The sequence below is a fragment of the Macrobrachium nipponense genome, chromosome 40 (assembly GCF_015104395.2).
Source record: "Macrobrachium nipponense isolate FS-2020 chromosome 40, ASM1510439v2, whole genome shotgun sequence".
NCBI classification, from domain to species: Eukaryota; Metazoa; Arthropoda; class Malacostraca; order Decapoda; family Palaemonidae; genus Macrobrachium; species Macrobrachium nipponense.
The window spans coordinates 40978742-41001486 of record NC_061101.1 but is presented as its reverse complement, the minus strand read 5'-3'; the positions used below and the strand labels follow the sequence as shown (position 1 = coordinate 41001486).

Here is a 22745-nt window from a genome sequence, read left to right as displayed (position 1 = left end):
AGTCTTGGAATCTCTATTTCCAGTTTCTAACACCACATCTCTCCTTGATATTCTCATTTGTAATATGGTTTCATTATCTCCAAATAATGCCTATTTTTCCATAATTGCTCATGCCTTTGCTTCATAGACTAGAACAAGCCATTTGCTCATCATAAATTTTTTTTCTCCTATGCTGTTGGAATATAATTATTTGCCTATATGTAGTCAAGTGACATCTTTCGACTTCATCCATCCTTTTATTATTATGCAGTATGTGTCCTATCTTATTCCCTTTTCAGTATCTGCTCTACTCTTCAATATGTCCCACTCAAAAGTAGTAAAAGTTTTGCCTCTTCAAAAGTTTCTGCCCCACGGAAAGTTATAAGGATATACAGTGGAACCTCGGTTTTCATACTTAATCCGTTCAGAACCTCCCACAAAAACCGAAACGTACGAAAACTGAAACAATTAGTATTCCCATAAGGAATAATGTAAATACAATTAGTGTGTGCCAGACCCCCAAAAATGTGCGTGCCAGACCCCCAAAATATATTAACAGAATATACATTTTATAAATAAATATAAATGACTAATGAAAGGAGTAAATGAACATTTAACATCACACTTGCCCTTATGGAAGATGGAGAGGAAGGGAAAGGAAGGAGGAGAGGTTATTGTTTGGAAGGGGAATCTCCCTCCAGAAGGACTTCAGGTATCAAGGACCTATCTGGGGTTACTTCTCTTCGTTTTTTACTGGCACTATCCCCACTTTCTTTTTTACTAGCACTAGACCAGCTTGAGAGTTACTGGATCCCCTGTAACACAACAAAACTGTCCAAAGACATTTGTTTCTCACATTTCTTCAAAGTTTGCCTAAAGTTAAACATGGCATTGTTATTAAACATGTTGGGGAGACTGATTACAATTTCTTTGAGACGATAATTGCCCACAAAATTTTTTTATACGATTCCACTTTGCAAACATGTCCTTAATCCGTGAAGTAGGTATATTATGTATGCCCATCGTTTTCTGGATTTTTCAAACCAGCCTCTGCTGGCCTTAAATTCACTTAACAACAGTGGTTGTTGTAGGCATTTCTCACTGAGATTGGCATGCAACTTCCTCATAGACTTTGCTACCAATTCTTTCTTAAATTCTATAGTGTTTCTTAACATTTTTACAGAAGGAAATTTTTTGGCCCCATGATGGCTTATGTAGCAGTTGCACTCTTAATAAAAGATACGAAAAGTACAAAAACAATGAACACAATGGCAGAATGGGTCACAAAAGAAGATGGGATGCTTTGTTTGGGTGTTCAATACGGGGCCTGCTAACGCGCTGGGCCCCAGATTGATCACGTGCTGGGCCCCGGATGGAGCGTTTCCTAGTGTACGAAAACCGAGGAAACGCATGATAACCGAGACAAAATTTTGTAGAAAAAAAAGTCTTAAGAAAACAAAAACTTATGAAAACCAAGGTTTGACTGTAAATTCTTGCTGTTGCATGTTGAAAAGCTCATGGGAAAATTTAAAGATTACTATTTACATTGTTATTGAAGTATTTTTCTAGTGAATGATAATGAGCTTGATTAATGTGTTTGTTTACAGGTATGGTTGCTGGTATGGGCTGGGCTTTGCTTCCTGTCAACACTTTTCACAGTACTGACATTCTGGCTTGAACCTGCGAGATTCAGATATCCAGAGAGAACTATAATTTGCCTCTCACTCTGCTATTTGCTCTATTGCCTTGCATATCTTGCCAGGTAAGTAAAAAAAAGAGCCTCTCTATAATATTGAGTGAGGAAAGAATTCTTTGTATTGATTTAACCCTTTCACATTGTAGTATACTATAGTATTAGCTGGCTTTGATATTTTAATATGAATACTAGCAACTGTATTGTATATGAATTTTATTTGCCTTGGAAGTTGATCATTAAGAATTTATGTAACTAATCAAAGGTTACTTATTTATTTTTATCTCTTAAATATTGGGGGGGGGGTGTCTATAGTTGTGTGTACAAATTTTCAATGTCCTAGAAGTATCCCATCTAATGTATCACTATTAGGATTTAACATCTAGAGATGATTGATTTTGCCTTTCAATTTTGAATTTGATACACTTTTTAGTTGGTTAGTTATACAGTTCTTATCATTGACTTGGTGGTAAATGAAGTGGCCTTGACTCGTATCTTCACATGGAGGTCATTAATAACTGATTGCTTCACAATTTTTCATTTTTTTATTTCTGCCATTATAAATTGTGGTTGGTCAGGATCTTGTCCCATCCAACTGCATTAGTATGTAGCTTTATTATGAAAGTACGGTATTATATGGATTTATGTAGGGATACATTTTTTAAATTTTACAGCAGTGAATGTTAACTGACTTCAGCCCTGTTTCAAATGAAACCTTGCAGATTGAATAGCTACTGAAATGATTGGCCATTTTGTTTGTAGAATTAATTTTTTCACATTTTTACAGGCTTGTTGTACCAGCTGAAGTGTTGTCTTGTGAAACATCTCCAAATGGAATTTCACATCTTGCAGTTGAAGGTTTGCATTCGTCAGGGTGTATCATTACATTCATTTTACAGGTACTGTATATTTGCTATCATGCACAGTTTGTTTTATGCTAAGATCATATGACACATGAACTTTGTTGGTGTTGAAATGGTACAGTGGTTAATTGGGTTTACACCTAAAAATAGTTAGGTTTTGTGCCTCTCTAACATTTCACTTGAAAAAGTCAAGCCTCTATATTTTTTTTTTACTAAAAGTGATCATTAGATTTCTGAGGGTCCTTTATGATTGTGTCAACTTTCCTTTCCCTAGAGTCAGAGTAACCATTATTCAGGAGAGTACTTAATCTTTGCTAACATGCATAGTTTATTATTACTGTTACAAACTAGTGTGTGACTACAGGGTTCTCCCAAGGCTTTGTTTGTAAGTGAGAGGTGAAAATTGGAGTAAGTCCAAGTTAATATAGATTAAATGGAAGAGATGAAAGGGTATGATGAAGAGAGTAATACAGATAGCAGTGCACTTGGGGATGAAGGGATGCTATACGCACCATCAACTTTGTGCCACAGAAGACACAATGTAAGTGTCACCTCCTTGTTAAAGATTTTGACACTAAGGGCTTTGATAAGAAATCTGAGGTGGTAGATCAGAACTTTGATAAAAGACCCTGATAACGAGAACTCTTGAGGAAGGCCAGAGACCCTTAGTACAAAAATAACAATGAAGATTACCTTGAATGTAGACAGCAAGTGAATTGTATATAAAGTATTGAAAGGTATTGTCAGCATTATTTGAATGCAGTAAAACTAATTTTTCATTATCACATAGAATTCTTCCCTGTAAGGTTTATTCATGACCAGTATGTGGTAAAGCTCCTTCTTATTAAGAAAGTACACAAACAATAAAATGATATTGAAATAAACAGCATATCAATCAATATTAAGTACAGTGCTGTACATAAATAAAAATTTTTACAGGCTTGCAGAACTAGAGGTTCAACTTTAGAGGTATTTTAACTCTCCTCCAGGATGTATTTTGATACATATTAGATCTAAGAAACTACTAGAAGAAGGTGTGACGTAATTTCAGTTGTGTGGAATAGTATCTACAATAATAGTTTAGGTTTTTTGTGCACTAGTTACTAGAATGTTTTGGGGGACTTAATAAATGTTACTTGTATTTGTTGGCATCCATCTGACTTTGCATTAAAATCATGTTCTGGGCAAAGGGTATTTTGACTATTGAGAGACTGAGAAACCTGTGATATCTATGATCCCATCATTAGCAAACACTGCTGGTATGTTTTTCAGGTTTTTACTGAGTTTTTTGCCTCCCTTCTTTCTTACTATTTTTTGTGGGCTGTATTCTTATTGTATTACTAGCAGATAGTGGACTAAAGTTTTATCTTTGAATGATTCTTGTCAATACAGGCATACTAGTCTTTAATTTTTTTTTTTCTCTCTTTTCCAAATGTGCTTGCCAACTGAATTTTTAAAAATCATTTGGTGTTGGCATAATGGTCTTTATCCTTTTTTAAGTAGCAGTTGTTGAGAGTATATTGGAAGTTTTTTGTTCCGTATTATTTATCTGTATATTTTATGTTTGGTTGTCTGCTGCTGTGTACAGGTTATTGAAAAAGCTTTGCTGATTTTGATTTTAATAGCTTGAGGTTTTCTACTTGGGAAATGTTTTTGCTGTTGAGTTGGTATTATGTTTAGAGTTATTTATTCTCTTTATTACTTCTGTAAATGTCCTTTTCTTAGTGCAAAAACTTTGCTTGATGGAGCCTTTAGGTGTTTATTATTATGAATTCCTTTTAGATCGCATCATAATAAAGAATTGAAACCAGTCCACATGTATTTAATGGTGCTGAAAAGATAAAGCACCAAGACTCTTGATACAGTATAATTGCTGAAGTGATACAAGACTTAAAGTTTACCAAAATCTGTTGCTGTTAAGAAGTTTTGATGTCAATGGTTATTTTAAGTACAGTAATTTCTCATTTAGAAAAATGATCGACTTTATCTCCCTAAAGAACTGGTAAAAAATATCTTTACATTTTATGTTGCATAGGAAGTATTATTTACTACAGGTCGTCATAATTTTTAGATTGTGTATAGAGATAATGCACTATACTAGTGTGGATGTCATAAATATCCTTTTATACATTGGAAGGTTAAAGGAATTTTTAAAATCTGTAAGTTCAGTATTGTCAGACATGGGGACATTTGCTGCAAGGGCTCTTAAATTGTCTTAGGTAGTGGAAGACAGAGTATGTAATGTAATAATTTAAGATGATCTTGTATTTAATAGTTTAGCCATGCTGTAGATTCCTAATTTCAAATTATTTAGCTTACTAACGAATTATATTTTATTTTGAACAAGCAGGCATACAGGGAAGTGTTTGTCTCTGCTTCACTACCCTAGGATGTTAAGTAGTCTTGATTCATGAATATGTAGTGAGTAATGTGTATTGAACTTTTTCTGTGTGATAATGTTATGAGTAGAGAGTTCGTGTGTTCTCTTGCCTGCTTCTATTTCTATCTTCATCTGCTACCTGGTTCTTTGTTTCATGTCTTTATTATTCTTTGTTGGTATTTCTGGATTGGTAGTATTTAGTCTCTCAGGAGTGTTTACTATTGCAAAGAATACAAGTTAACAGTTATACAAGTTACAACTTAAGATTCAAAATCTAAATAAGCTGGTTAGGACCACTAAATGCTCTGGAAGGTATTGCTTCGTTATTGTATGATGGCGTGTGGTCCTCTCTGCCCTGGTTCTGCCACTCTGCAATCAGCTACCCCCACGATCGACTTGGCCCAACCTCTTTAGGCAGTGTATGTTCTAGGTTCCAGGTCCCCACCCAAACGGGGTAAGGATTAGTGGAGCTGACACTCTTATCTTACCCCATCCCCTTTTAGGTGGGGCTAACATGTTAATTCCTCCTCTTGAAGGTGTAGCTTGCTAAATAACATGTTAATACCACCTCTTGGAGGTGGAGCTTCATAATCGATGGAAGCTGAGTGAGTCCAGTGCGAGGTCACAGCTCAAAGATTTTATGGCAGTCTTAAGATTTCTATCGCAACGGTGTTATGGCTGTCGCCACTCTCCCATCTCGCCAATGTCCTGTGACTAAGTTTATGTCTGCTCCTTGTTGACTAAATCTGACTCGCATACACCAAGGCTCAATTCTCTCTCTCTCTCTCTCTCTCTCTCTCTCTCTCTCTCTCTCTCTCTCTCTCTCTCTCTCTCTCTCTCGTTATTTTCTTGTACTCTGATTATTCTCTCTTATAATTGGAGCTGAAGACTTCAAACTTATACTGTACAATTATCATATATGGTTGATGGGGTTATTCATTTTATGGTGGATCCAAGAGTCAGGGTAAAATTGGAGATACAGAGATCAAGCAGGATTTTGCTACTGCCACATAAATAAGTATTTAAGTTTGGTTTTTCATTTGAAAAAGCATGGTGTATGAATAGGAGAACTGTTGGTGATCAGGAAGTCAACAAGTTATAAAAAAAGTAAACGAAATAAAGCACAGAATGAGAGACCGTGTCTTGTTGTTTCTGCTCTTACCAGTAAACATTAGGTGGTTTATTTACGGTAATTTGTCTTGGTATGATATCTCAAGTTTCCCTGAGGATAGTTATTGAAATGTTGTATTGAAAATTTCTGTATTCTTTACTATTATTAATAGATAAAATGTAGTTAGGAGGGTTGAGCTGAAGTATTAAACTAAATCATTTGAGTATCATTGAATATTTGATACCAGTACTGTTGGTGAATATTTTATAGCACTACTATTGACAGTTTTCGATTTTTTTCAGTATTACTTTGGTATGGCATCAGGCATTTGGTGGGTGGTCTTAACTTTCACTTGGTTCCTCTCTGCGGGCAAGAAATGGTCTTCAGAAGCTCTACAAGCTTATGCTTCGTACTTCCATGCGGCAGCCTGGGGATTACCAGCTATATCCACTATACTTATCTTGACATTGAAGCAGGTGAGAATCTTAAGAGGAATTATTTATTAATCTTACAAAATACCTGAACAGTTTTGTAATGAGAAAAATAATGTATGCAGAGCTATAAGTATATGTTTTTGTACAGTCTGCATATCGTTACTGATAGGTTATTAATGAAATGCATAAATTACAAACAGTATCTTGAAAAGATGGAAAGAGTATTTTAATCAAGTGCTGAATGAAGAAAATGAAGACTAATAAAGGAGGATGGACAAGTGAACATGGGAATGGTAATAGGTTTCTCTGGGCAAGAGGAGCTAAACACCTTAAAGATGAAGAATAGGAATGCAACAGGACCAGACTTTATCCCAGTCGAGATTTTAGATAAAGAGAAGATACCAGACGAGTGGAGGGAAAATATATTGATACTATTTTTCAAAGGCAAGGAGAATATTCAAAGGTGTGGTAATTTATATGGGTATTAAACTGTTGCAAGAATGATAGATGCAAGACTAAAGGAGGAAGTAGAAATAGGAAGAGAACAGCTGGGATTTAATAATGGAATTAGGACAACAGATGGCATGTTCTGTCAGAGAAAGCTACTGGAGAAATTCAGAGAAGCAAAGGGACTTTCATATAATGTTCTTAGACCCTTAAAATCAGGAGGCAGCTCTCCAATTGTTCCAACCTGCTGGTATCCTATATTTCACTTTCTCATCCATTCTTCCACGAGCCCCTACTATAGACCCTAAGTATTTGAACTTGTCTACTCTTTTTCTTCTCCATCCAATGTTATTCTCTCCCTGCCATACCCTCAGTGGTGATACACATATGTTATGTCCTTAACCTGCTTATCCTCATTCCTCGACCCTCCAGTGCTACACTTCCCCTCTCCAACTTCCCGTCAAGAACCTCCCTCCTCTCTACACACAATACAATTTCATTTGCATATAATATGTCCCTCCACTGTCATGCTATCCATCACGATTTTGAAAATAAATGGGCTAAGGGCTGATTGCTTGTGTAATTCAACCCTCATGTCAAATCCTTAAGTCTCTCCTACACTGCCCCTTATCTTGGTATACACATTGTGAGGGGCAGTGCAGGAGAGACTCAAGGATTTGACATGAGGGTTGAATTATACAAGCAATCAGCCCTTAGCCCAATTATTTTCAAAATCGTGATGGATAGCATGACAGTGGAGGTATGAGAGACAGTGCCTAGGGGCATATTATATGCAAATGACATTGTGTTGTGTGCAGAGAGAAGGGAAAGTTGGAGAGGGGGAGAGTAGCACTGGAGGGTAGAGTAATAAGGATAAGTAGGTTGAAGATATATGTGTACCACCATTGAGGGTATGGCAGGGAGAGAGTAAGGTTGGATGGAGAAGAAATAGAGTAGACAAGTTCAAATACTTAGGGTCTATAGTCTACAATAGAGGCTGGTGTAAGAATGGATGACGAAGTAAAATATAGGATAAAAGAAGGTAGGAACAATTGGAGAGCTGCCTCCTGAGTCCTTTGTGAGAAAAGAGTACCACTAAGACTAAAGGAAAACAGCAAGTATGACAAAGATAGAAGAAACTGGGTTTAGCAGAGATGGGTAAGATGGCTGTGTGGTGTAATGAGAGAGGATAGGATTAGGAATGAGTGTATAAGAGGGTCAACAAAGTACGTTAAGATATCAAAAAAAAAAAAGTGCAGGAAGGGGAGATTCAGATGAGTGTATAAGAGGGTCAACAAAGTACGTTAAGATATCAAAGGAAGTGCAGGAGGGGAGATTCAGAAGATACAGACACCTACTGAGAAGGGAGGAAGACCGTATTAAGGCATGAGATGAAAGTGGCTCATCCAAAATGGCAACCCTGTATAGAAACAGGACTAAGCTGAGAAGGAAAAGAAAAAGTTAAAACATCTGTTAACGTTTATTTAACTTTGGTAATTATGAACATTATTACAAATTAAAATGACCAGTGGGTCACATTAGATGCATAAGACTTTCTGGTAGAGATGAAAATTGTAGCAAGGTAATGTTAAAAGAAGTTTGGTGTCTAAGTAGGAAGAGAGGCAATGGTAACATATGAAAAGTTAAAGGGTAAAAGCATTGTAACTTGGGCTGAAGAGATGCTGCAGAGATCCTGTGATTCAGTTTAGTAAAATTTCCCTGATCTTGATGTAGTCTTCAAATACTGAGGTACCGTAGTCTTTACGTTACCTACTCTCATGCTGCTTTCCAGTTGAGTGTCTTTGTAACAAATTTATATTTCTAGGAATACAAAGCTCTTTAGCATACGATATTTATTCAAAGTAGAGATGTGTAAGTTGTGGTGATCAAGGAGGTTTGATGGGGTGGAGGTGTCATAGGTCAGTTTTCCTATACTAATCCATGAAGCCACTGGGATGCTCCGACACACCCACCGTGTAGGGCAGAAAGGACCAAATCCTTTGCTAGCCACATGACTGTTTCAGCCCTGCCTTTAAAAAACACTCACTTTCTTATCTTTTTATCTTAAGGAAATTAAAATTCTAATATATTAACTATGAATCTTAAATCAGCTTTTCATATTTTTTTTCTGGAATGGCTTTTTAAAGCTGTCAAATAGATGGTTGAAAATTATGATGAACTTAATTGTTGCCTCGCATCCTCAAAATTATCTGAGGTCATTATAAAGACAAAATTGCAGGGATTTTGCTACTGATTCACTGGAGAGTTGAGCTGCTAGTTTAACATTCATTTTTATCTCTGACTGACCAACTTCTATGTGCATATCATAAGTTTGTACCTTAGATGCAAACCTTCATTAGCCTGGTGAGTTATTGGTTTAAACAGCATCCCAATTATTTTATCATTGCAGCAGTGCTTAACAGACCATCAAATGTCAATGATATAATAGTAACCCCAGCTGAGTGAAGCTGACTCAAATTTACTCGTTCGTTCATGAGAACCAAGACGTGCAATCAAGGAATATCCAACAAACAATTTTCAGCTACCATTTACTGCAGTTACTTAATGCAAGAGCCTCTCTACTAACGGAATGCTATCATATCAACAACCCATAATATTTTTTCACATCCCATTCTACCTGGTGTTTGATTGCTATTTCATCCATGATTAAAGAACAAATTAGAAGTTTGCCTGTTTCCAATGTTGCGTCAGCTTTCATCTTCAATACTGAAAGAGATTCGTGAATCCTTGTTGGCCATCTACTTGTTGATACCACTTCAAAATTGTTCTAGGATGCTGTAAACATGTATCAAACATTTTCCTAACATAGCAATATGCATGCAGGGAATAAAATTGAAGGGTGAGGGCAAAACTTCTCAGTTCTGGGGAATACTTACCCCTAGATGGGAGATTTATGCTCTTTGCACATTGTCTTTTTAAAAGATCTTGCACACCTCCAGCACACTTCACTTAATACATCCAACCTATTGGTGCACATAAAAGATTTCCTTCTTAATTCACATAAAACACCATTCAAATCGCTATTCTTTTTGACAAGATGACATTTAGATTGCTGCAATAGTTTCATCTTTTTTCATAATGAGCATACCTGAGCTAGAGTATCACTTGAGTTTTTGTTTTAAACACATTATCTCGAACACATTTTTTCCTAAGATCCTCATCTTCTGGATTATTATTATTAATAGGGCTTAGTTTTTCCAGACCTCTAAAACTGCAAATCAAAACATAAAAAAAAAAAAAATAATTCAACTTGCACAATTGTGAGCGTGTTTGTGTGCACTCGCTTACGACAAACACTCGCTTACAAAGATAATATAACGTTTTGAATGTATATCATATCTCATTTATAAGACTATTTCATCACTGATGTTGCTTCTTTATATAAATTATAAGTGTGTAACAATTGAAAGTAAGACTAAATGCTGCTACTATAATATCCAAATATGATACTGTACTTTATATCACCTTATTGCAAGATACAGGATATCACCACTTCCTGCAAGATGAACAAGGTAGATAAACATATCGCCAACGTAAATTACCAAATGAAAATATGTACTGCTTTTTTTTTTTTAGTGCAAGTGACATATTGTCTTCGCCGTTTTTATAATGAATATAAAAAAAATGAATAAAAAATAATGAAAAGTAAATTGTTATATAGCTTGTATAATTATCTATGTGCTGGTTCTGTTTCCATGATTTAAAAAAAAATGTGCAATAGTTATAGCCTACACAATACCTACCAATGAAATGTAACCAATGGATTTAAGGGTTTGCTGAGTTTGAGTGCATCCATATGCAGCTCACAAACAAGGCACCCTTTAAAACAATAATACGAGAGCTTGTGCTTATGTATTTCTGAAACAGATATTCGAGCAAAAATGAGCTGCTGTTTTTTGGTAGGTCACGCAGTGGGTAAGGTGAGTGAGCTTTTTGCCCTACAGGCGCTGACCGGGTCAGCTTCACTAATCCGGAAAAGGGCATCTCCACCTTATTCAACCTCCTTGGTGGTGATTAGTCTCAAGAATTGTAGAGTAATGCAATTGGATGTTTGATTAGGACTAGTATGTTTAATTCTTGAAAGAAGGTGGTAAGATTTCTGAATGGATATTTTTTAAAATATTCTAGAGCACTGTAATTTTGAAAGCAAAAGTATATTTTGATTAATTGCACTGCATATGAACTCTTCCAGGTTGATGGTGATGAGCTCATTGGCCTGTGCTATGTTGGAAATGTAAATAATTGGGCCCACATGGGATTTGTCATTGCACCTCTTACTTCATTATTAGTATTGGGTACTTTCTTCATTGTCTTTGGGTTCATAGCATTGTTTAGAATTCGGAAAGAAATTAAGAATGAAGCAGATGGAACCCATAACAACTCAGGTGAGTGAATTTTTCTGCTTTTGAATACAAGAACTGTACTATTAACATTTTTTTCATTAGTTTAAAAGTGTAATTATAGGCATTTCAGCTAAAAATTAGTTTTATAGTTTGTCAGAAATGTTTAATTAACTAAAATTTAAGAAAATAACTGAATTGTATTTATAATTTGTTCTGAGGGGAATACAAACCTATGGCTTCATAAATGCAGTTTCTCACTGAAGTAGATGGCCTATGTGAAATGAGATGAATCTGACTTAAGCTGGTGAGTTCTAAGGACCAATGCCTGGTGAGGAGAATTTCCATGTGTCTGTCTATTCAATTCCAACTCCTCCTTGGAAGATGCCAAGATAAGCCTATTGTCCAGGTACTGTTATAGGTTTCCTAGTTGATGCCTCCAAACTACTGTTAGTGCTCGATTCCTGGTGAAGAAGTATCTATTCAGAATCCAAAGCAAAGGTTCCTGAACCAGAACAAATCCCTGCCTTGAAGATATATGAAGAGAAGCAAATCAATCTGCTCAATTATTCCACATTCTCCATATCAGACTCTGTCAAAAAAACTTGTTTAGGTGGCTAAGGTCTGTTAGCCTTCTTACTTCCAAAGTGTTTAGAACAAGGAAGAAATAAATGCAGAATCCTAGTTTCTCTAGCAGTGTTTCCTTGGTGACCCCCTTTTGCCAACATGAAAAATTTCTTTATCCAGGACCTGAAACTTCTGGTTAAATGGTTAGAATCTCAGCTGGCAAGGGGCCTTGCAACCAAAAAGGGAAAGACAATAACTGCCCTGTAGGACCTTAAGGACCTAAGTTTCCACTTCTGTGTCTACCTAAACCTGTGTATGCCCTACGGGAAGCAAAGTGGCTAAAAAGGAGACAACAGTATTTCATTATGTCCCAGCTTGGAGACTTAAGTTGAAACCATCCACATCCACTGGGGAGAAAGGTTGATTGGAGATTTGGATGCTGCAAGGCAGCCTTCAGTGGTAAAGGGAGTGCGGATGTCCTCGCTGCCCTTAGTAAGGATTGCCAAGCTTAGTAGGATTGTGGATGCTGTGGAAGTACAGTCTCTGTCACCAGACAAGTAATATAGAGGCAGATAATTTGGTGTCTGTATTCAGTGGTCCAGGAGACAAAGATTTATCCTAACAGTAACACTTTAATATACCCCTGGATGGCCACAGCAGCCCTTGCAGAGGTGGTGGTGATCTCTGCCAAGGGGTGACAGAAATGTATGACAGGTTTAACCTATGAGGCTATGAGAAATATGGTGAGGTATGGCCGAACTCTGCTACCACAGACTTCGTTCCTGACACATTACGTCTAGTTACAAACTATGGGACTTTTCATTATAAAGTATACGTAATACTAAACTTGGTGTTACCACAGACTTGACTTCTGACCCATTACAATTCCTAAGCTCTACTGGATCCTACAAAATCATAATCACAGTAACTACAGTGCAACAGCTAGTGCTTAAAAACTAAAACAAAACAAAAATATCGTAACTGTGTTTTAAAGTGGATGAGTGATCAGTAACCACTTCTTAATCATATTTTGCATAAATGACTCACTGAATTAGATTTAGTTGATATAAGTATGTACTGGCAGCAACAGTTGTCACTAATGCATTAATTTAATACCAGGAAGATTACAAAAGTTACAAGAGTGTAAAATACAATAATACAAAAAAATAGCATTCCCAGAGATACAAAAAACATAACATTAGCATTACAAGGTAAATGAGTTGAATGCAGAGTACCAAAGAAATACCAAAATTAGAAAGGGGGTTAGTTTAAATTAAAACTCAGTTCAGTGTGCTAATGGAAAGCAACCCGTTAGGTAATAAAAAAAAATGAATCTTCTGAAAGAGATGAAATTCTGTATAAAACACACAAAACCATGGACTGGAATGAAGGAAATTCTACAGAGAAGCTAAATTACATGTGTGATGTAGGATTTCACTTCAAGATAGCTGAACCTAAAGTGGAAAAGGAATTGGTAATAAGTGCTTAGGTAGCAATCCTCTACAAAGTAAACACTTGGAGAGTTGTAAACAAAGCTGTTAACAGTAATGCAGTTTCATGCAATGTTATAGGGGCTTTTTCTCTTACACCATTGGTGCAGGATAATTAGAACAAATTTAAAAGTTACTTCCACAAGAAAACTCTGACTTTCCATGACCTAATTTATTACCTTAACCTACAGAATGGAAATGTAACCTAATGTTACACTACATACAGTCCATCAAAACTTTTATCCTAACTTCATTCTTTATACTGCAGTAAGAAAACAACAAAATACTCCAACTGCATACATTATCAACCAATGTTTATACAAAAGATATTAGATTAGTATGTATAGTCTTAATTATCAATCAAAAGAACAACCTAATTTATCAATCTTAATGTTACACTTAAGTAAACACATCCAATGCTTTTTTTAGATGATTATTCCATCTATTTTAACTAAGCTACAATAAGATTTTCCATTAAGTTTCTTTGCAATGTTACTATTTCCAGAAGTCACTACAGGCAGGGTAGGTGAATGCACATTTGAAAGATAAATGTTATCTCTTCTACTTGGGATTTTCCAGCGTTGAATTAGTGTGCAACTTCACTGTTAGCCTGATTCACACACTGATTCATCTCACAATGTTTTTTTAATTTCCTTGGAATACATTTACTACAATCACTTGACAATGTTTTGCATTTACATTTTCTACTGGGAACTTAAATTAATCAGACTAGAGGTTCACACAACATCAAATTATAGATTATACTTGCTGCGAAGCACAGCAAGCATTCAGAAGAGAAGTGAAGGAATTGTTTCCCCTCATTGTTTAGTCATCCAAGATTCTTCCAGTCGAAGCCAGTGGAAATCTATTACTATACAGGTGAAGTCATCTTTCCTTTCTTTTTATTTTTCATGATTCCTAATCAACTTTGATTTTAATGAACTGTTATACCCAGGGATCATGAAAAAGAAAGGAAAGATGACGTTTGGGTTTTATGTGGTACTGTGTAAAGATTGTGATAATTGTTTTCTATGTGGAATTGGGCAGTGGATTGGGTATAAGATTAGAAACATAAACAATCATGTAGGATGGGATCGAATTATAGTCCAATTGCCAGACACACGTTCGAGTTAGGCATGTAATTGATGGGGAAGAAGCGAAAGTAATCTACAAAGATAATTGCGTAGGTAGACGCAGAGTAGTTGAAGGGGCTCTTATGAATATTTTAAACATGTGTAAGTTTAACAAATCATTTACCCTAGAGGATGCATTTTTAAATTAGTATTAGAACTTGATTGTTGCATGCTATTGAAGTGCATTAATCTTCTTTTTGTATCAAGTGTGACAATACAAACTCATTTGTATTTTCAATGAGATCACAAACATTTACGTACTAAGGCATTCAAATGCAAGAAAATGATTTATTAGAGAGGAGGCTGTAGCTATAGGAATCGTTTTGAGAAGTATGAAATAAGCTAAATTGGGTTTACGTATTGTAGAAGAGACTAAAATATTTTGTTACTTTCAGGTTCATCACCACCACTAAGTGCTACATCTTACCAAATGGCTACAAATGTAAACAAACTTGAAAAGCTAATGGTACGCATAGGTGTATTTTCTGTGCTGTATACTGTCCCTGCTCTGTGTGTTATTGCGTGCAACGTTTATGAATATCTGAACCACCAGCGGTGGCATATGCTGGCCTCTTATGCAGCTGTAGAATGTAGTTCTGGGGTACACCACTCGGGGATTAATCGACAGAAGTATCCCACCAGCCTACGATACAGTGCGAGTAGTAAGTATGGCTCAATAATTTGTCTACTGTAGTAGTGGTATACTGTGTCGACTGAGTGGTATTGTATGACTAATTTGCTGTGATATATATGAAGATTTTAGTATATAAAACTTCCAAGATCTGGATTTCATGAAGAACCAGTATCATTTGCTTTTTAATTTTTATGATATAGAAACAAATAATATTTAAGAGAAAGTTTATTTAATGTAAAAATATTTTCTTCAACTTCCTTATTCAACTATTAACAATTCAGAAGGGCAAGCTCAACCTCAAAGTCCATTCCACACTGCTTCAGATTTAATATATGCAGTATCTTTTAAGAATAATACACATAAGGGACAGCCTTCTCAAACAGTGAAAGTTACAATACCAGGGGAATCAGAAACACTAGATCCATGCAGTTGTCAAACTTGTGCATAGCCATATTTGATATTTGCTTACAGCCAGATTCAAACGTAATCTTCCAACTTGGTTCAATTTTTGTTCAATTTTTGTACTTTAGTTGTTGACGCCTCTTAAAAGCACTCGTTGGGTAATCCTTCTTAGAGTCTAGAAGGTAAAAACTTTGGTCTCAATAAACTACTTTATGATGATAATGCACTGCTTTCAGTTCACCAGTTTTTACACTGAAGTGGCAACATCACAAGGGAGATCTCAGATCACATTTCAAAGTATTGCTTTTATTATAAAATGATTGCAGTTTTATATATGACCAGTGTATGAAGTAGCAGTTTTATATATGACCAGTGTATGAAGTAGCAGTTTTATATATGACCAGTGTATGAAGTTAAGTTAACTCCAGGTGAGTGGTCTTATTCTATTACACCTTGTATTTATTTTGTTCAGACGAAATTAACTTTGTCAACTTTCATCATTGCAGAGTGCACATTAGAACAGAGCATACCCTCTGTGGAGATCTTCATGTTGAAGATATTCATGTCCTTAGTCGTTGGTATTACGTCTGGAATGTGGATTTGGTCATCAAAAACGGTAGGCATATTTTATTTCTTTATGAATTGTGTAAACAAAATATTAAGTTGTTACAGTAATAAAGATAATTGCTCTTTCCCTTTTGTTCCACTGCAGTACTTTGTGCCTTGTGTTTTCCAAATTTTTGCCTTGCATTTTTTTTTTCTTGAAGTGTAGTATGAATTTTTTTAATTTCATGCCATTTATAGCTGTTTGCTTTTGGTCAGTGTTGACCATTGTAATTAAAGAATAATTCAGTGATCCTGTAAAGTTTTTATTGCTTACATAACAAAAACCTGCTCCCAGCAAGAGGGAGAAGACAGGATCCTCCTTGTAAGGAGTGGTTTGTGTAAGAATAACTTTCTTTGTCAAAAAGCTCCCTATTTTGACATGAAAATGGAAGACATTACTATGCCAGCTGTCAAAAAGCTTGATATTTTGATGTTAAAGTGGAAAACATTACTATGCTTATCTTATCACTTTTTCCAAAAGCTTTTCATAAACTGGACATCATAAACAACATAGAGTAGAACGTATATGAAGTAAAGGCACACATTCTGCAGACTATCCAGATAGACTGATCCAAATGTTCCTCTGTGCATGATTTGCAGCAGTATCTTCAAATAAAACAAGCCAGTTTATATTATACAGTAATGCATATGTTTTCCCATCAAAATTATCTGAAATATGGTCTGCAGTTGAAATGATCAAGAATGTACCACCACAAAAATTTGTCGTATTTATTGACACCAGAAGTGCCTAGAAGCCCTTCATTACTGTTCTAAAATGTACTTTTTCAACAAATTAAGTTTTCATTCCACATTATGTTAAACTGGTATAAATGTGGAAATATTTGTCTCGACAAAATTTTGTAAATCACTCCACTTTGCAAATATTTCTTTGATCACTGAAGTAGGCGCAGTATCCCCTCTCTCTTGCAGCTCCTCAGTGGTTAGCTCTTTCCTATGGGCATCCACTAGCTCTTCGACATCCAAGCCATGGACTTCCCAAGAGAGACAATAGACTCCACAACAGGCGTAGGGTCGTCGGGGTCAGCCTCAAACCCCTCGAAATCCTTCTCTAGGTAACACTGGCCACAATTTCCTCCATGCAGAGTACATTGTTCGTAAAGTCACTCCCTGCCAAACCTTGGCTATAAGGCGTATGCAGTTGAAGATATTGAAGTGATCCTTGTAGAACTCTCTTAGGATCAATTCAGTGTCTGGGGTCACTTCAAAGCACCTTTGGAATGGTGCCTTGGTGTAAGGTCTCTTGAAGTTAGAGATGATTTGCTGATCCCTCGGCTGGATGAGAGGAATGGTATTAGGCGGCAAGCACTTCAGTGACGAATTTGAATTCGGCTAACAGCTGGTCTTCCAAGCCAGGAGGATACGCAGGAGCATTGTCCATTACCAAGAGGCACTTGAGGAACAATTGATTGTCATTGAGGTATTTTTTTTAACACTTGGGCCAAACACTTCATTGATCCACTCAATGAAAATTTGTCTTGTGACCCATGCCTTTTTATTGGCTGTCCACATTACAGGCAATTTATTCTTTATGACATTGTTTTTATTGAACACTCAGGGAGTTTCAGAGTTATACACACACTCAGGGAGTTTCAGAGTTATACACAAGTAGGGATTTCAACTTGAAATCTCCACTTGTGTTTCCGCAGAACAAGAGTGTTTGCCTGTCTTTTAGTGTAAGCTTGTGCCCTGGCAAGGAACTTTCCTCCTGTGTGATGTAGGTCCGTTTTGGAATTTTTTTTCCAGAACGGGCCTGTCTCATCACAATTGAAGACCTGTTGTGGGAGGAATCCTTCAGCCTCAAGATATTCTCTGAATTCACCAATGATTTCTTCGATGGCATGTTTATCCGAGTTCGCAGCCTCCCCATGCTGTACGACACTATGGATGCCCATATGCTTTCTGAATTTTTCAAACCAGCCTCTGCTGTCCTTGAAATCACTTAAGAGCATCACTTGTTGTTGGCATTTTCTTCCTTAAATTGGCATAGAGCATCCTCACTTTCGCACAAATGATCGCTTCAGACACACTACCCCCACTAACTGTTTTTCGTTGATCCACCATATGTTTTTCTGTGGCTGTCAGCAACAAGAAAGATAGCCGGTCATCCCCAGTTGTTGTTCACAGGTAGTTCTTTACATGTTTTAACACAGAAAAAAACCCTCATTACTAGCAGTAGGGACTGGAATGGTAAACAAAATTTTAAGGATAGTTAGCAACTCAGAAAAAGCAACTGGTAAGGTTTTTAGATAGATAGATATATAACTTAATGCGGAGACATTTGAATTTCGGTAGGAATACAGGAAAACTAGCTGCTGTTACTTTCTGGGGCTGGGGCTGGGGGCCACTTGACTCTTGGGGAGGGGGCAGTTGCTCCCCCCATCCCCCTCCCAAATGACACCCCTAGGTCCAGGTAGTCAACACTTGAACCTCAAATTTTTTTGTCTGGCTTATGTCTGTAGACTCCTTTAGTTCACACAACTAATGAAGTTATCCTTTTAACAGGTATTACTGTGGCAAAAATTCTTCTTGGGTCTATGTGGTCAGCGTCGAAACTTAAGAAAGAAAGATGGCCATGTGTATCACTTACCAAACCAGGTGCCAACTATAGTGAAGTCTACCAATGGTTGCCAAGAATATAATCCTACAAGTCAGGATCATCTATCGCAGGCATCAGGCTATCCAGTAAACCATCCCAGCAGATCCCATCATCCTGTCGGTGTGCATTTATCCCAGCTTTAAGACCATATGTATGTTGATTGTTATTGAAGATTATTTTTAATATGATTATAAATCATGATTTTTTTTTTGTAGTTTTATGGGAGACTTGCCAGTGAAATGGCAGTTGTACCTTCAAAAACCCTATAGAGCTGAAACTTGCCTGGTTTGGCATTAGGGAAATTGACAAGCTGGAGCTGCTGTAAAGAGTACCAGTGGATATTTTTTAAATGCAAGTTACATAGCCTAGAAAGCTAGTATATGGTTTTCAAATGGTATGTAAGGTCATTAGTTGTAAGTAATAGTGTAATGGAAGACAGTTTATCGACAAGAAACACATGTTTTGATCTGGATTTTTATAAGGAAGAGTTTTTCAGATTTTCCATCCTATTTGTAGGAAATTTAGAATATTAAAAATGTCATACATGTAAGGCAAGATTTGACACAGCAAATATACATGTTCGAGTCATATTGCTGGTTAATTTGCACTGTTGTTGATAATACGTATTGTACTTGAGTACCTGTATACCTGACTTACAGAAAAACAAGGGATGACTTAATACTGTAAAATGAAGTCTTATCTAAGATTACATATCTTATTCTAAGATATGTAATTCTTCTAAGTACAGGTATTGATATTTTTATTACTTATTGTTTTTCTAGTACAGTATCCAAATTTCCTATGATTCCACTGAGATGTCAGCACATAACTGAACAACTTGAAGTGGTTACGACCTAGAAACACATGGCAATTTAGTCTCCAAGGGTTACCATAATTTAGTCCTCATAAAAAGCAAGTGAGATGTAGATACATTGTTCTTACTTTTTATCTAAATTGAAAAAATAAATCTAATTGTGTATGACATGACCAATAGATTTTGGAAAAATATTATCCCAGGTAGCAGAAATCAGGTTCAAATGTTGATAAATACAAGTGTTCTGCAAATGACGTGCACCACAGAGACAGTCAAAATCAGATTAACAAATTAAATGTCGAATGTTGGACAGTAAACCCTGTGTATAAATAAAATCTTAGTAATTTTGAAATGCAGAAGAAAACATTAAAATGGGGTACATATTTTAACAAACCATTCTTAATGTGTAATTGAATAAAGGTTCTATTAAAAATTTTGATCAGGAGCTGACTTCTTTGTAAAATTAATTAAACATTTCTTTTAAGATTTTTATGAAGTTTAGAACAAAGTGAGAGTTCATGGAATTTTGACATTCAAACATTTCTAGATATTTGAGGTTTGTGTGAAGTGTTAAACAACAGCTCAGAATTGTTTGTGAGACTATAAATTTGTAAGGTTTTTTATTAATATGAACAAAAATGTAACATCTTGACTACTTGCAAAACATCAACTCAAGATTCAAATGGTAAAAAAGAATTAGTAATTTTTTAGTCTCTATGAAGACTACTGGAGTTCCATGAAACCTAAATGTATGTTGAAAACTTAGAAATAAATGGTTTTGTTTGGCTTTACTATACATTTAATTGCTTGTCATATTCTGCTAAATTTTCGGGAATAATTTGTACATGTAAATAAATTTTGTTAAATCAGTATTACTCTATGAAAACGTACTGACAGATCTCACTTCCAGTTCAAGGTTTAGTGGTTTAATTGCACAACATATTTTCAGCATACCACTAACTGGTTCTTGACCTCAAAGCATGTATGTTGTATATAATGTATATCCCTAGCTGTTGAATAGACAGTGTTAGGTGTCCTTTATGTATATTTTTGTACATATTAGTTGTAAACTAAAATATATATGCTATATACAATGGAAATTTCATTCACCTCCAGACGTACAAAGCAAATTTCAAACAAAAGTGAAGTAACTGTAGTGGAGGTGTACATGGAGTTAAATCTGCAATTCTGTTTTCAAATACAAAATGGCAATTAGATGAAAAATTCATTGTTTTACAGTGATACAAACCTTCACTTTTCATTTGTTATTTTTGTTACTATAGACATATAAGCCTACAGGGTTTTAACAGTTAATATTCATACGGCTAGTGGAAATTTATAAATTGTACAATGTTGGAAAATATATGTAAAATAAATTTCGAATATTAAGAATAACTCCTTCCATTTCTAATCCATTTAGTAAACTTACATTTCCAACTGCGTGTGGTGCGCTTCACTAAGATTTTAATAGTACAACTGAGTGAGGTCCCTTCCTGAGGGTTTTTGCAACAACCTCTTTAATTCCTTTCACTGTACCACCATTCATATTCTCTCTTTCATCTGACTTTCCACCTTCTCCAATAATTGTTTCACAGTGCAACTGCAAGGTTTTCCTCCTGTTACACCTTTCAGATCGTGCTGTCAATTTCCCTTCTGGAGCTGAATGACCTCATAGGTCCCAGTGCTATATTTTAATGGAAGTATATTTCCCATTTTACCATAAGTAGAAGCTGCAACCACGGAAAAATGATTCCATTTGTTACCTTACCTTGTACCAAATCAAATTTACTGATGTTTTCAAAATGGCCAGGGGAAGGATTTTGACCAAAGGACTAAAAAGATTTTATTTATTTTTTTTTTTTTTAAGGAGATAAATACTCTGGTCAGGCAGGATGCTGCACCATGCAATATGTGAACCTATACTATGTAAGAGGCATCTGATCAAGAAGTAAGGTCAGGTAGGATGCCAAATCATAAGCAACCCCTCACAGAGTACACTGTAGGCATTACTTAAGGTTCTTTGCAACGTGGCTTCGACCTCTAGCTGCAACCACTTTCGTTCCTTTTACTGTAACTACTCCCATAATCTCATTCTTCATTTTACTTTCCACCCTCTCCTAATACTCAATCCATAGTGCAACTTGGAGCTTTTCCTGTTACACTTTTCAAACCTTTTACTGTCAATTTCCATTTCAGCGCTGAATGACCTCATAGGTCCCAGTGCTTGGCCTATATTCAACTCGATCATAAGCAAAGTTAAGGATGTATGCTTTATAGCATACAGACAGGCTACTTGACTTTTTATTGCCTTTAGCCTAGTAGCCAAGCATAAGAAATACACATTATCAGTATTTTAAATAATTAATTTAACACTAGAGGCCATGATTGAGGCTTTGCCGACAGAAGAAAAACTACGTTCTGGCGGTGTTCAGATCTGATAGCCTATCGTGTAAATATTTCAGAAACCTTGGTGGTGTGCCTGTATTGTATCATACCATGGAGGCTGTTATACCACAAGCTGATAGATCCCAAATTACAAAGTATTACCAAGTCATAGCATTAGTTTTAGTGTTGTTATTGCTTGACTGCCGGTAGGAAATACGTGTGCCGTATTTTACATAATTTTTCTGTGATTGGCGCCAAGAGGCATGCATACTGCGTTTCGTATAATTCAAGAAAGTTGCGTGTTATACTTGGTATAAAAATAGCAAGCATGAGAATGTATAAGAATAATACGTCGAAATGGCGAGTAGAAGATTGCCATGCCAAAAACATTGCTAGTAATTACCTGCGATATTCTACTTTTTACAAATATCTAGTCATGTTTCCTGGATTCAGCAATGTTTTGTGTTGTTACATAAGAAGTGAAGGAAACTGGCACAGTACTTGAGTGAATTCCAGAAAGTGTTAGCCTACGATTGAGGCAATTATACAGAATCATTGTGGCCAGGTTGTTAAGGCAAATATCCCGTCAAATCATAAGGGATTTTTCGCATCGAGCTAGAGACTAGAGTATGTATATGATTGTGTGCGTGTGTGTTTTGTAATTTAGCAATGTTTTAGTTTATCATACAATGAGAAAGAGAATATACAACTTTGTGCATATATATGTAAAGATCAAGTATTAATTTCGTTTTTTATCGAATTTACTAAGATTTTTATGTTCTCAATCCATTCTAGGTGCTCTGAATTTTATCATAAACATAACGCATTA

The 22745-nt window shown here is 35.9% G+C and overlaps 1 protein-coding gene across 2 annotated transcripts in view; it reads left to right on the top strand.

The window, feature by feature from the left end:
* LOC135212113 (frizzled-9-like) overlaps nt 1–20907 on the top strand; it is a 113808-nt gene extending 92901 nt beyond the window's left edge. For both annotated transcript variants that reach the window (XM_064245509.1, XM_064245508.1), the window contains exons 5-11: nt 1587–1741; nt 2460–2571; nt 6329–6502; nt 11121–11313; nt 14854–15120; nt 16001–16110; nt 18624–20907. In XM_064245509.1, coding sequence (XP_064101579.1) covers nt 1587–1741; nt 2460–2571; nt 6329–6502; nt 11121–11313; nt 14854–15120; nt 16001–16110; nt 18624–18860 — 1248 coding nt within the window. In that variant the 3' untranslated portion in view covers nt 18861–20907. The remainder of the gene's footprint in view (nt 1–1586; nt 1742–2459; nt 2572–6328; nt 6503–11120; nt 11314–14853; nt 15121–16000; nt 16111–18623) is intronic.
* The last annotated feature ends 1838 nt before the right edge of the window (nt 20908–22745 follow it).